This window comes from Artemia sp. Qi Xiang Cuo, chromosome 5, assembly GCF_049724085.1.
Source record: "Artemia sp. Qi Xiang Cuo chromosome 5, ASM4972408v1, whole genome shotgun sequence".
NCBI classification, from domain to species: Eukaryota; Metazoa; Arthropoda; class Branchiopoda; order Anostraca; family Artemiidae; genus Artemia; species Artemia sp. Qi Xiang Cuo.
Window position 1 is genome coordinate 44,991,607 of NC_142798.1, and position 14,585 is coordinate 45,006,191.

The 14,585-nt window shown below is 38.8% G+C and overlaps 1 protein-coding gene across 1 annotated transcript in view; it reads right to left on the reverse strand.

The window, feature by feature from the left end:
* The window catches only part of LOC148952176 (lachesin-like), a 160,469-nt gene that overhangs the window by 110,292 nt on the left and 35,592 nt on the right, over positions 1-14,585 (reverse strand). Inside the window, exon 2 of the mRNA XM_089088866.1 lies at positions 9,148-9,302. Within this exon, the coding sequence (XP_088944992.1) occupies positions 9,148-9,302 (155 nt within the window). The remainder of the gene's footprint in view (positions 1-9,147; positions 9,303-14,585) is intronic.

Consider the following 14,585-nt stretch of genomic DNA (forward strand, 5'->3'; position numbering starts at 1 on the left):
ATAAGTTTTACAAATATTTTTCTACAGTAAAAATGGCGGTATCACCCCACGGCACCATCATTCTGGTTAATTCTACACGAAGGGAATTCTTCCCTATTATCTGACGAATTATTCTATATTTATCTGAAGTAGACAGTTTGGACATAAAAAATCTGCACGTTTAGGCATCTGCTCCCACCCCTCCTTCACAATGATCCACCGCCTATCTAACTAAACACAATTTTGCAAAAAAAAATAAAGTGAATAAACTTAGTTAAATCAAGGATTAAAAATATTGATATTAACCATTTATCTTGTATGGACTAAATGACTTTCCAGGAACGATCGCGCCACCGCGCAGCATTGCTTTGTCTGCTAGTGGGAAGTTCAACACGTAGTATTTTGATACTTATAAGTCGATTGGATATCTCAGAATTTTCCATCAATAGCAGCTGGGTCTTTTTTTTTTGGGGGGGGGGGGGCAAAATCCTTGTTTGGTGCTACAAAATGGCATAATACACCCGTTTTCCATGACGCAATCTTTTTGGTATCTCAAAAAGGACACTACAACTTTTAATTTCCATTCGAATATATTTGGAGTAAGTATAAAAAGAAGCTATTTTTTGATGTATCAAGTGCTATTAAATTTCCCTTCTTTAGGGTTTCGACTACTATTGGCCCGAGTCGCTCCTTATTTACAGCTCGTGACCACGAACTGCAGTAAGTGCAAAAGGAGGGGCTGTTGTGTAAACGTATTCACAATGTTATTGTTATTATTACTTATATAATACTGCATAGTTGCTCACCAGCTGATAGGAGGGTGGTTAGTGATATTTTTTCAATAAGGGAATGGAGCACCTAAATCCTCAAAACCCAATTTAAAGTGCTGAACTTGCCAACTTCTCATGTTTTTTTTATAGAAAGCGTGGTCATATAAAATTGGGAGGGGACTCATTGGATAGGTAATCAGAAGCTCTATTGCCCTTTTTAAGAGTAAAAGTGATTGGAGGTCAGCTACCTCACCCCCCCCCCCCCCACACACACACAACTACACGTCGTATTGTCCCGAAATGCATCTAATAGAAATTTTGAGAGAACCATTTTATTCAAAATAGTACAAGTATTATGTAGCTAGACTTCTGGGGTTGAAACAAACCCCTAGATCCTGGGGGCAGGGGTTGTAAGTTATGCTCCGGGGCATTTAAGGTTTTTATAGAAGGGAAGGTTGTATATACTTTTAGAGCTGGATCATTTGGTTGAAAATTGGACGTTCTAGTTCCCTTTTAATAGTCAAAAGTGATGGAGGGCAGCTAGGCCCCCCCCCCCCGACTACTCTTCTTCACCAAACGATTCTGATTAAAATTGTGAGATAGCTATCTTGCTAAACATAGTCTAAAGAACATATAACTTTGCCTCTAGGGTCGAACCCCCCCCCCCCCACCCGCCGGTGCCCTGGGGGATAGGGCTGTAAGTCATGCCCTGGGGGTATATAAGGATTCTATGGAATGGGTGGTTGTAAAAACTTCAGATGGGGCTCATTTGGTTTGAAATTTGAAGTTATAGTGCCCTTTTTTAGAGTTAAAAGTGATTTGAGACCAACCAGCCCCCCCCCCTCCTCACGCTCATCATTTCCCCAAAGACAGCCAATCAAAATTTGGAGATAAAATTTTTTACAATGTTGAAGGGTCCGGAAATTATGACTTTGAGGAAGACACCACGCCCCCACAGCTCTCAGGGCAAGGGTTGTGTTATGCCCCAGGGGCATATAAGGTTCTTATAGAAAGGGTGGTCGTATATACTTCAGAGAGGAATCAAATCAGAATTTCTAGTGCCGTTTTTAACAGTCAAAATGATCAGAGGGCAGCTACCCCCCCCCCCCCAACACGTGGTATTCTACCTGAAATAACATCGAATAAAAAAATTTGAGACAGTGTCATTTTATTCAAAATAGTCCAAAGATAATATAAGAAGGCTTTTGGGGTTGATACAAGCCGTCAGAGCCTGGGGTGCCAGAGTTGTAGGTTTTGCCAAGGGGAGTTTAAGCTTTTAATGGAAGGGATGGCTGTTTAACTTTAGAAGAGGCTCATTTGGTTGAAAATTGGAAGTTCTAGATCCTTTTTAGCGTCAAAATTGATGAATCGCATTTAGCCCCTCCCCCTCCCCGACAACTCTTCTTTTCACCAAACGTATCTGATTGGATTTATGAGATGGCGATTTTGTTCAAAGTAGTTCAAAGAACATGTAATAAGGCCTTTGGGGTTGACGCAACCCCTCAGCACCGTGTGGATAGGGTTGTAAGTTATGTCATAAGATCATATAAGGTTTTTATGGAATGGGCGGTCGTATAAATTTAGATGGGGTTCATTTGACTTGAAATTGGAAGTTATAGTGCCCTTTTTAAGAGTCGAAGGGATCTGAGAGCGACCGGCCTCTTTCCCCCCTCCACGATCATCATTTCTCTTAATACCTCCAATCAAAATTTGGAGATAACAATTTTGTTCATCGTAGTTGAAGGTTTCGGAAATTATGTCTGTGAGGATGACACCCCCCCCCCCTACAGCTCTCAGGGCAAGGGGTGTAAGTTGTGCCCTGAGAGCATATAAGGTTCTTATAGAAAGGGTGGTTGTATATTATTTGGAGGGGACTCATTGGGTTGATAATAAGAAGTTCTAGTGCCCTTTTTAAGATTCAAAGTGATCAGAGTGCAGCTACCCCTCCCCCCACACCAACACGTCGTTTTCTCCAGAGATGCGTCCAATAGATATTTCGAGACAGTCCTTTTATTCAAAATAGTCCAAAGATCATATAACAGGGCTTACGAAGTTGATAGAAACCAGCAGAGCCTGAGGGCGAGGGTTGCAAGTTATGATCCTGGGGAAATTAAGGTTCTTATGAAAGGGATGGTTGTATAAACTTTGGAGATGGCTCATTTGGTTGAAATTTATTTTAAGAATGGGGTTTATTTCCAAGAATGTGGTCTCCATGAAAAACGGGAACCGTCGTTCACCCACCGGAAAATACCCCTCCGGAAAATTTCCCCCTCTAAAAATGCCCCCTGAAAAATACTCTAAGGAATATTTTTTCCCGCAGGAAATTCTTCCCGCGGAAAATTCCCTCTCCCCCCGCCCGAAATTTCCCCCCGCAGGAAAATCTACCTGGGTAATCCCACCTGGGAAACTCTCCAAGTGGAAAATTTCTCCCCGATAATTGCCCCATGGAAAATTCCCCCAAGCGTAAAACTGAGCACCCAAAGGAGAAGTACTAAATGGGTATCTCAAAATGTCGATCAGATGCCCTAAGGGGAATATAAGGATCAAATACCAAAAACATTTTTAGGACAGGGGCCGGTTGGTCTTCAATCACTTTCGGCTTATAGAAAAGGACTCTGCCTCAGAAATTTAGGCAGAAAAATCTATGAATCTAAAACACTAATTTTTTTTCAAAAACTCTTTCCAATTGTCAATACAAATCCACATGAGATCCATAGTCAGAAGTTTTCCTGATGACTGGTATTATATTATTGGAAAAACTTCCTTTTACCCATGAATTACCGTCAACCCTTTTCCGTTAGCAAGCCTAACAACGGGAGCATAAAGTTTAAGTCCTAATTTGAATTATGCATAGAAACAGGAAGAAAAAGTTGCACTTGTCTTTTTAAATTGCATGAGTTATGAGCCCAATCTCTAAAATTATACCTTTATTAGATGATTTATTAGATGATCATGACCCTCATAACGCCACGTTCTTTGGAAATCTCTTCTGGCAAAACCAACATTTTGACCTAAACGAACAGCCTGATTATCAGCACCCGTCGGTATAATAGGGTATTATGTATGTCTAGATCTTGATATGAGGCAGACTCAAAACGACCAGATTCATTTATAGGAGGCAGACTCAAAACGACCAGAAATTACTATTAAAGAATAAATGAAACACAAAACGAACAGAAATTACGTAAACAATCATTGCAAAAATAATACAATAAGCACTAATATAAACGTTTTAAGAGGCGACTGCCTCTTAAAACGAGTAAAACTTAATTGAATATGCAGTCAAGCTTAAAACGATCAAAAATCACAATAAACAACAGTTTGGCTACTGCCCCTTTCCCTAATTGTAAAAGTCTGAAGTTTCTTCGTCATTAGCGTTTTACTGTAAACGAAATATATTACAAATGTTTTCTTTTGTAGTTAATACGACATTGAAAATAAAAATTAAATATTACAGTGAAATAAAATCTTGAATTGATGATCTTTTAGCAATTACTATCATCATATGTCAAATATTCAGTTTAATTTTATTAGTTGTTTCCAAGACTTTTTATGGTCATCGCAAAATTTAGAACCGATGCATTTGTAGAAAATAGGGTACGTGGGAGCTAGTTGCCCTCCGATCACTTTCGACTCTTAAAAAGGAACTAGAATATTTAACTTCCAATCAAATGAGCCTCTTCCAAAGCTTTTTCGACTACCCCTTTCATGAAAACCTTATATACCCCTGGGGAATAATTTACAACCTTCGTCCCGGTCTCTGGGGGTTTGTGTCAGCCCAGGAGGTATTTTAATATAATCTTTGGACTATTTTGATAAAAGGTTATCTCAAAAACTCAATCAGATGCATTTTGGGGAAAAGGCGTGGGGTTCTAGTTGCCCTCCTATCACTGTTGACTCCTAGAACTTTCAATTTCCAATCAAATGAGCCTCCTCCAAAGTTTACACTGGGCAAAACGGCTATCTCAAAATTTCGATCAGATGCATTGGGGGGAAAAGGGCGCAGGGGTACAAGTTGACCATCGATTCCTTTTGGCTCTAAAAAGGGAACTAGAACTTTCAATTTCCAATCAAATGAGCTTCCTCCTAAGCTTATGCAGCCACCACCTCCATAAAAACTTTACATTCCCCCGAGGCATAATTTAAAATCCTTGCACACGGGCTCTAGGGGATGTATCGACCCCAAAGGCTTTGTTATATCATCTTTGGACTATCTTGAACGATATGGCTATTTCAAAATTTTAATAATATACAGTTAGGGAAAAGCAGCCGTGGGGGGGGATACTTGCCCTGTTGTCACTTTTAAATCTTAAAAGGGTAACTAGAACTTTCAATTTCCAATCAAACGAGCCTCCTCCAAAGTTTATACGACCAACCAATCCATAAAAACCTTATATTTTCTCTGGGAATAACTTACAACTTTTGCCCCCAGGCTCGGAGGCAGGGGGGGGGGGCTCTGTCAACTCTGGGGGCATTGTTCTATGATACTTGGACTATTTTGAACAAAATGGCTATTACAAAATTTTGATCGGATGCATTTGAGGAAAAGAAAGCGTGTTGAGAAAGTTGTTTTCTGAACGCTTTTGACTCTTAAAAAGGGAGCTAGAACTTTAAATTTCGAATCAAATGAGTTTCCTCCAAAGTGTATTTGACCATCCTTTCATAAAAACCATATATGTCCTTGAAGCATAGCTTACATCTTTGCCCCTCGGCTCTGGGGGTTGTTGTCAACCCTGGAGGCATTGTTATATGATCTTTCGTCTATGATGAATAAAATGGTTATCTCAAAATTTCTATCAGATAAATTTCCCAATCACTTTTGACTCTTAAAAAGGGAGCTAGAAGTTTCAATTTCCAACCAAATGAATCTTATCCAAAGTTTATACGGCAACCCCTTCGTAAAACCATATATGTCCCGGGGCATAATTTACAATCCTTACTTGCGGATCTTCGGGAATTGTGTGACGCATTTGGGAAAATGGGGGCATAGGGGGGGGGGCTGGTTGCCTTCTAATCACTTCTTACTTTTAAAATGGGAACTAGATCTTTCAATTTCCCATCGAATGAGCCTCCTCTAAAGTCTAGATGACCACTCCTTCCATATAAACCTTTTAATGCCCTGGGGTATAACTTAAAAAACTTGTTTCCGGGCTCTGGGGGGGGGGGGATTGTGCCAACTCAGGAGTTTTATTATCCAATATTTGGACTCTTTTGAACCAAATGGCTATCTATAAGTTCTGATCGGATGCATTTGGTGAAAAGAGGGCGTGGGTGGGACCAGCTGACTTTTGCCAATTAAAAAGGCCACTAGAACTTTCGATTTTTGATCGATTAAGCCCCCTCCGAAGTTTATACGACCACCCTTCCATATGAAGTACTCCTTGGAAAAAAAAATAAACTAATAAATAATAAAACATTGAAGCCTTTTGGGCATTATTAACGGCAACGTTATCGTTGCCTCTGAAAGAAACTAATTTTGTGTTCATGATCTTCAACAAGTAGTACAGCATGAAAGTCGTTTTGGGGAAAGGGGTAGCCCCATAACTTACTGTTGTAGAATTGTTAACATAAGCTTTGAGTGCCTCATTTAAACATTTGTTTTAGTTATAATACTATCAATTCGCTAATTTATCCTTGGATTTTTAATTAAACTATTTTTTATTGTCATATATAATTAGATTAAAGGCACTGTGAAGTGTAGCACAATTACTAAATTAGCAATCATGGTAAAAAATAAAACATAAGATTTGAAAATCTTAAGAATGGATATATTGATTTCTTGAGTAAGAATTAAATAAAATACGCTAAAATTTTCAAAGGTTTTTAAAGTGCTTCTTACTCTAACAAAACGACCCTTGTCTTTCAGGAGTCGTTCCTAAGGACTTGGGACAAAAAGTCAAACTTTAGCGTAAAGAGTGAAGTAAGGAGTAGAGGGCAGTCCACCTCATATACAGAATTTATCTTCGTTTTAAGTTTAAATGTTGCTTCTTAATTTCATCTGAAAAAATTTTCTTTTTAATTTAATTTCTGATTTTTCTTTAAATAATTCCAAGAGATTCGGATTCTCCTCCAAGGAAAATTCCTGCCCCCTACGGAAAATTCATCCATGGAAAGCTCGTCCTACGGTAAGTACCTTAACCCGTTACATTCTCGCTGATAATTCCATCCTCGAGTAAATTACCCCTGCAAAAATTCTTACAGACGATTCCGCCCGAAAAATTCTTTTTCGCATAGTTTCATTTGAAAAAGACTTTTATTTCGGTTTGTTTTCCAAATGATGCCGGAAATATCCCCACTCCATGGAATTTCTTATGGAAAGCTCCCCTCCCAGTTGAAAGTTGCACCCGCGGAAAATTCCCTAATGAAGAACTTCTCAAGAGAAAATCTCACCAACGGGAAATCCTCCAGGCCATTCCAAACCCGCTAAAAATTTGCCACGGGTCATCTCCACATGTAAAATTGAGCCGACAAAGAGAAATTAAGGCAAATAAATAGAATCTCTTATAGGGTTTCTGACAAATTCCTCCAGTGTAAAATTTCCCCTGGAAATTTCACCCCCCGAAACTTCCCTCGCCACATAAAATTCTCCCTCTGTAAAATCCCTCCCAGCAGAAAATATCCCCCCCGCCCCAAAAAAAAAATGTCTGTAGGCCTAAACTTCCTAATAACAAACACTATACGTAAACAATAGGCAAATTTCATCACCTACACCCCTTTTTTCAGGGGCTGTGGGGTGTCATATTTTCCCCAAAGGCCTACTTATTGGACGTTTCAACTATGCTGAACAGAATAGTTATTTCAATATTTAGATTAAACGATTTGGGGAAAAAAGGCGTGGGACGGGGTCGGTTGCTCTCCAAATCGTTTGGGCACTTAAAAAGGGTACTATAACTTTTAATTTTCGTTTGAATGAATCCTCTTCCAATATTTTTTTTGGATCATTCGTTTGTTGCGATCACCCCTAAAAAAAAAACACAAAAATAAACACGCATCGGTGATATTTCTTCTGATATAAAAAAAATACAAAATCCGCATTCTACCAAATGGGAGCTTGAAACCTCTACAGTAGGGTTCTCTGAAACGGTTCTACACTTAACACTAGAAAAAAATACTTAAATGAAATATTACATTTACTTTGTACAGGGATTTTTTTTTTTTTTTTTTTTTTTTTTTTTTTTAGTTAACACAATTTCCAGATACCTCGCTATTTTTCTGTAACTTTTTAGTGGCCGTACCTAGAAAGAATTGTTTTCTGACTTCAAACTGTCTAAATACTTTACCCCCCCCCCTTATGTGCAAATATATAACACAAATTATATATTTCCAATATATTCTGGCACTTGTCTTTGTCTTGTCTCTCACTAAGCTGAAAAATCTAACGAAGAAACCGGTTTGTTCTCGAATTTTACACAGCGTAAACTTGGGTGAGTTACCCATAACACACAAGTACCAAAACTCCTTTCCCCATCGGAAACTAAAAAATTAAAACTCAAATAGAATTCTCAAATTCGGAAAGCCTTGGGGCTTTCGGGGGGGGGCTATAAATTTGAGTGAGTGGCGCATAATACACAAGTACCAAAATTCCTTCCCCCTACAGAAAAAAAACTCAAATGAATTTATCAAATTTAGAAAGTCTTATTTTCGACGGGGGTTATTTTCCAGGGGGGTATTTTCCACGGAGGGGGGGGTCATATTTCGCGGGGGGGGTGTTTTCCGGGGGGGTATTTACCGGGGGGTAATCACCGGGGGGGGGAGGTAAACACCAGTCACCCTCTGAAACGGTGAATTTGATGGTACAATTTTCATTAAGATTCCTTAACCTTTTGGGAGTGTTTTCCCTTTTTTCGAAAATTAGGCATATTTTCTCAAGCTTTTAGCTTTTAATGGGTAACGCTAAACTTAATGGATTTAATATATTTGGAATCAGCATAAAAAGCCAGTTCTTTTGACGTATTAAATTCCGTTTTTTAGACTATCGGTTACTTTTGAGCCGAGTCACTCCTTATTTATAGTTCTTTACCACGAAGTGTTAGATTTGCCATGAAAAACTAAATATTTTCGAGGTAGTTTACTAAAAAGGTTTTTCGCCTCATAAGAAAGAATGCTATTAAAAACATGAGCGGAATCGTCGACTTTTCACACGGAGTTATGAAGTTGAGTTTGGCTTTTGAGAAATTTAAAACAAAAATTATATTGTTTTCGACTAAGGATTCTTTCAATTGGCTTAGCGATATCTCCATGCTAGATCCCCCCCTCCGACCCACCCTCCACCAAAAACAGGGAAAAAATATAAATATGTGCGTTGGGTACATTCCTACATCACCTAGTCAGCCTAAGAGAGAAACCCTAGTATGTCTAATAAGCCTAGAAGCAGGCGTAGTAATCTTAGAAAACTTACTGTTACATTTCCAGCGTGTGGCACTTCGCATGGCAGCATAACTGTACGTCCCACCGTAACACGGACTTCACGGTTATAATTTGAATGGTGTCGATGGCCTCTTTCTGCCTCTAAGGGTTCATTTTCACGATGATGATCTGACTGTACTGTTTTGCCTGAAAAGAAGCCAAATCAGATTAGTCTATATTGATATTTTTTTGGAATAACGGAATATCGAAAATGCTAATAGCGTCGGTCACCGGGGCACAAGCATCTAGAAATAATATAAAAATTTGCTATTTGTCTATACCTTGTATATAACTGAATATTGTTGATGCTTTGATCAAGTGACAAATTTAGCTTTTAAATTTTATACATTTATTATTACCTCTTATTTTAGGTTAAAAATGTCAGCAGTATTCTACTCATACATTATATAGGAGTAGTGTGCTATTAATTACTTCTATGGCATGCCCTCCCTTTTCCCATAGTATTTTAAAGACATAACCTCTGACGTCACTGCATTTATGCAAAATTCTCGCCTGGCAAGATTCTCAGATACTATGACACAATATAATTACTTGAAGTGTGGTCAGGATAGTAGGGAAATTAGCATTGCATTTCAACGGCAGCCCTGTGACATAACAACAGCCATAGGAAAAATAACATAAAATTCTGGTTCCTTGACCCACGAAAGCGGTCTGACAGGTTTTGGTCATGCATTGTTACTTCATGTGACACACCCCTTTTCTGAGCATGCATTGTTTATAGGCAAAATTGTGTCCAAACATGTACCCCCAGGTGGCAGAAGTCATTTTGTATTGATCGAAAATCAGTTTCTTTCTGGAATCGGGAAACTCAATATCAAATCGATGCTTATATATTATTGAATATTGAAAGTGTTGATGAAACGGGTCCTAGAGTGCCTAAGGTGGCGGTGGAAATTAAAAGGGGTTCACGATTAACCCTAGAATGGGACAAGATGTATGGTGGATATGTTATAACATTAAGCAAATTCAAGTCGGAAGAAAAAATGTGCTTTTCGGCTAAGGTCGATATAGCGCATATGCAGAGACTATAAGATGGATTAAATTCGCTGGCGAAATATATTGAAAAGAACAATTTATAGAAAGCAGCTAGTCCGTATTTGCTAGTGAGAGTGTTAAAATGGTTAGATTTGAGAACCAGAAAATCTTACGTAATCTTGTAAAATTGGAACAATATCTAGTTTTAGATGATAATTTTCTGGAATTATCTCTTCAAAGAAAGATATTTTCTCGAGATATTCTTAACGATATAATGGAAACCGATTCCCTTTCTTTGGACTATTGTATGAAACTTTGTCGTCGTGATCCCCAAGCTTTTACTCAATTTATAGATAGTTTAATTGAGACAAAATAAAATGATATTAGGGATTTGCTCTTAACTGCTACATAGACTGGCATTTTCTGACACTCCTAGGAGACATTTTTGTTGTTTGAGTCAGTTTGTTTCTGGAAGCGAAAGTGTCAAAATCAAAAAATGATTTACACATGTCTATTATGCTTGTATACATTGGGCAGCTGGTGGTCCTTTGAGAAATTTAAGTTCGCTTACGAATCTATTGGAGAGTGTAGATTATGCAATCCTTGTAAATTGCACAAAAGATATAAATTGCGAATTAAAGACTGTAAATCTAGTCTGGAAGAGATTTGTGACTCTCATAGTAGAGGCTTCCTGTGCTCCAATTGTTACTATATAAGTGTAATCAATGGGATAACACTTACCCTGGTATGATTGCGAAAAACCCTAAACGCGAGTTCAGTTTATTTTTAAAAGACTGGTGTCGTCACGGCTTTAAATTGTTTTGGGAAGAAGAACTTGGTCTACGCTTCAATTGCTGGAATAGTAAAACAGTCTGGTTTTTAATACGCTGTGAGATACTGGTTATTATGATTATAAACCTACATACTTTTATTTGCCTGTTACAGAGAATGATTCTTCATATGAGTATTTTGTATGTGACATTGCTTCAAATAAGCAAATTGAAACACGTGAATTATATAATATGAATCAGAGTAGTATTATTGAGTTTACAAGGAGATTTATTAAAAATGAAGTTACGCAAAATTATAGAAAATGTGACCCTGATTTTGCACGTCAAGATGAATACAAGTTGAATCCTAACGAGCTGTTACCACTTATCGTTTCCGATGATTACCTTTACATAGAAGAAGAAATCTAAAGGACAGTGTTTTGTATATATACAAATATAATTAATAAACAAATTTACAGACATTCTTAAAGCATTTCACTTTTAGGGAACTGAAATTTATATTTTGGAGGTAGGAAAGAGTATTTTCAACTAGAAAGTCATTCAATTCAGCATTGCCGCCATAAATCTTGAGGGATTCCATGTAAGTATGTCCACGACTCCGAAAAATAAAATATAATAGGGCATGAAAACCACAGCTTTTCGTTGATAGATTTTGTACTCGCTTCCGATTTTGAATAATAGATTTTCCGCTCTGCTCAAGAAAATTTTTAATATGAGGTGTGTAGAATTTACACGGTAGGCCAAGCGGATCAAAATGTTCTATATTACTTCCTGTTTGAAAGATGCATAACCAATGACCTGTCTTTACACTGGATGGATTGCTACTAACGATAATAAGGGTGTTGTCAACATGTTGAATATGCTCCAAAAAATTTGAAGGTATGCAATAGGATTTATATTTGGACATTTAGGGGTCCATGTTAAATACATCGATTATTTGATTCGAGTTCATGGTGCCAAGTCTAATAAAACACTACCGTCAGGAGTAAGGTTTCAAATTGATTTAGAAAGATTAATGTAATACTTTCCTCCAATGGTTTGGAAAAGGAACACTCTAAACGCACATTTCCCGTGGGGACAATACTCATATCTTGAGTACCGGACAAATCCAATACAATAATGCCATTAGTTTTCGCAAACATTTCTTCACTAATGCCAGTTTCAAATAATTGAGAATCTCGATCTAGGGATTGCATTGTCAATTCAAATAGGGTCCTGCAGGATTTATCAAAGGATAGATTGTAGAGTGGAATTCCATTTACTTTACATACAAGCGATGAAATTCCAAACAATTCAAATTTATGCGGGGAATCTGTCGTTGACCCAACAGCGCTAGCACTTTTTATAAAAGCCAATGCCAATTAAGAAGGAAGTTTACAATTGATAAAGGACGTATTGATATAGGTACGCTTACCTGTAGCAATATGACGTTGATTCGTGATTGTATGTGGCACGAGCACCTTGAAATTATTTCCAGAGACTCTTAATCTTTCAATTGCCAAAGCCAGAGAACTTATAGCTTGTTGTTTTCGTACATGAAGCATTGCCGACGTGAAAGAGACTGTTACATCGGGTGCAGCGTCCAGTACTTTTTGCATAATATAATCGGAAATGCGAGTTGTAGCTTTATATCGATCTTTGCATTAGGAGGCGGCCATTGAGGTATATCAAATATCCCATGATTTAGTTTCCCGACTAAATGTAAATCTTTAGTTGTCCTCTCTCTAAGAATATTGGTAGTATCAGTATTTGTTTTATATTCATATCCAATAGCCATACCTCTCAACTGCTTTTAGGACATTGGATTCATCAACATGAATTGTATATCCTTACCTTCCTTAGACCTTAGTTCCCCCTGTACCTCCAGAGGCACACAGGGCGTCCGTTAACAACCTCCAATCATCCCGCAAATGAGCTGCGGCGTAAATGTCCTCCCACTCTGGGATTAAGGATGCGTGAAGGGCTCTCCTGTCCTGTGAAGCGTGTTTTTGGGCCTTCCTCCCCGACGCGTGCCGTCTGGTTGCCACTGGAGGATCATATTCGGTAGTCTCGATCTTGGCATACGGATAACATGGCCAAGATAGCGCCATCTTCGTTGCCTGACTACATCAGCGACATCAGGCTGGTTTGTGTAGTGACGAATTTCTATGTTTGTTATCCTATCCTTCCAGTTAATGTTTAGGATACGTCGAAGACAGTTGTTTTCATATGCAGTGAGTCGTTTTTACAGCTCACCAGTGAGTTTTTAAAAATACAAAGCGTATGTCAAAATAGAAATGACGTTTCTTCTGAAAATGCGCAGTTTTATCAGAAGTTAGTAAATAGCTGATCTCCAGACTGGTCGAAGTCGTTGAAATGCCGAGCTTGCCAGGACTATTCGTGTTCGCAGTTCTTTTTCGGAGTCGCCACTAGACGAGACGGTGCTGCCAAGATATCGGAAGTCAGTGACTTGCTCTATGCTTTCAGTCCCTAGCTGGATATTCATCGGTGAGTTAGTGGTTGACATCGCTTTGGTTTTGGGGGCGTTGATATGTAACCCAAACTGCTCCGCTCTTTTGGCTAACTGGCATAAAAAGTCCTGAAGTTTGCTTTTGTCTTTCTCCATCAATCCAACATCGTCTGCAAAGTCGAGATCTTGGACTAGTCTGCCTGCAATTTTGATCCCGTATCCATCAATTTGCCTGAATATGTAGTCCATTATGAGAATAAAGAGAAATGGAGACAATACACATCCTTGTTTGACACCTGTCATCACTTTGAAATATCTTTTATTTCCTTCGGAGGTTCTCACGCAGCATTCCGTGTCTTACATTACATTGCATACATTGCTATGATAAGGCGAACCAGCTTTTCAGGAATACCGTAGAAGATCAGGATCCTCCATAGTATTGGGCGGTCTATTGAGTCGAATGCTTTTTCAAAATCGATGAACAATAGATATAGACGTTGTGTCCATTCATTTGATTCTTCAAGCATGGTCCGCAGTGTGAATATCAGATCGGCACCAGATCTTTTTGGTCAGAAACTATGTTGCTCCTCGCGTTAGTGCGGGTCTAAGGCAGCTTGAAGTCTTGTCAGGATGATTATGCAGAAGAGTTTTCCGGGTATCGAGAGGAGGTTGATGCCTCTGTAATTGCCACAGACTGTCGCGTCTCCTTTTTTGAACAGTTTAATAATGGTTCCTGCTCTCCAGTCCTTTGGGACTTTTTCTTTTTGCCAGAGGAGGGAAAAGAAGACTAGCCACACTGAAAGGGACCTGCGGATCGATGACTTGACCATTTCTCCAGATATACGGTCACTACCCGGAGATTTTCCATTCTTCAGATTTTTCGAGGCTGAAAGGATCTCGTCCGCCGTTGGCTCGTTTTCATTAATGAGAAGATCCAAAAATGGGCTGCCCGGAATATCTGGTGGAACAGAAGGGGACGGGCGATTGAGAAGGTTTTCGAAGTAATCCGCCCATCTATTTTTTTGGTCATCTGGATCGGTTAGCAGTCTTCCGTTTTCCCCTTTTACTGGTCCTTCTTGTACGTTGGTCTTCCCAACGATTTCTTTAGTTACGCGGTACACAGCTCTCGTGTCACCACGTCGGGCTGCTTCTTCTGCCATTCTTGCTTTCTCATTGTGGTGCTTTCATTTGTCT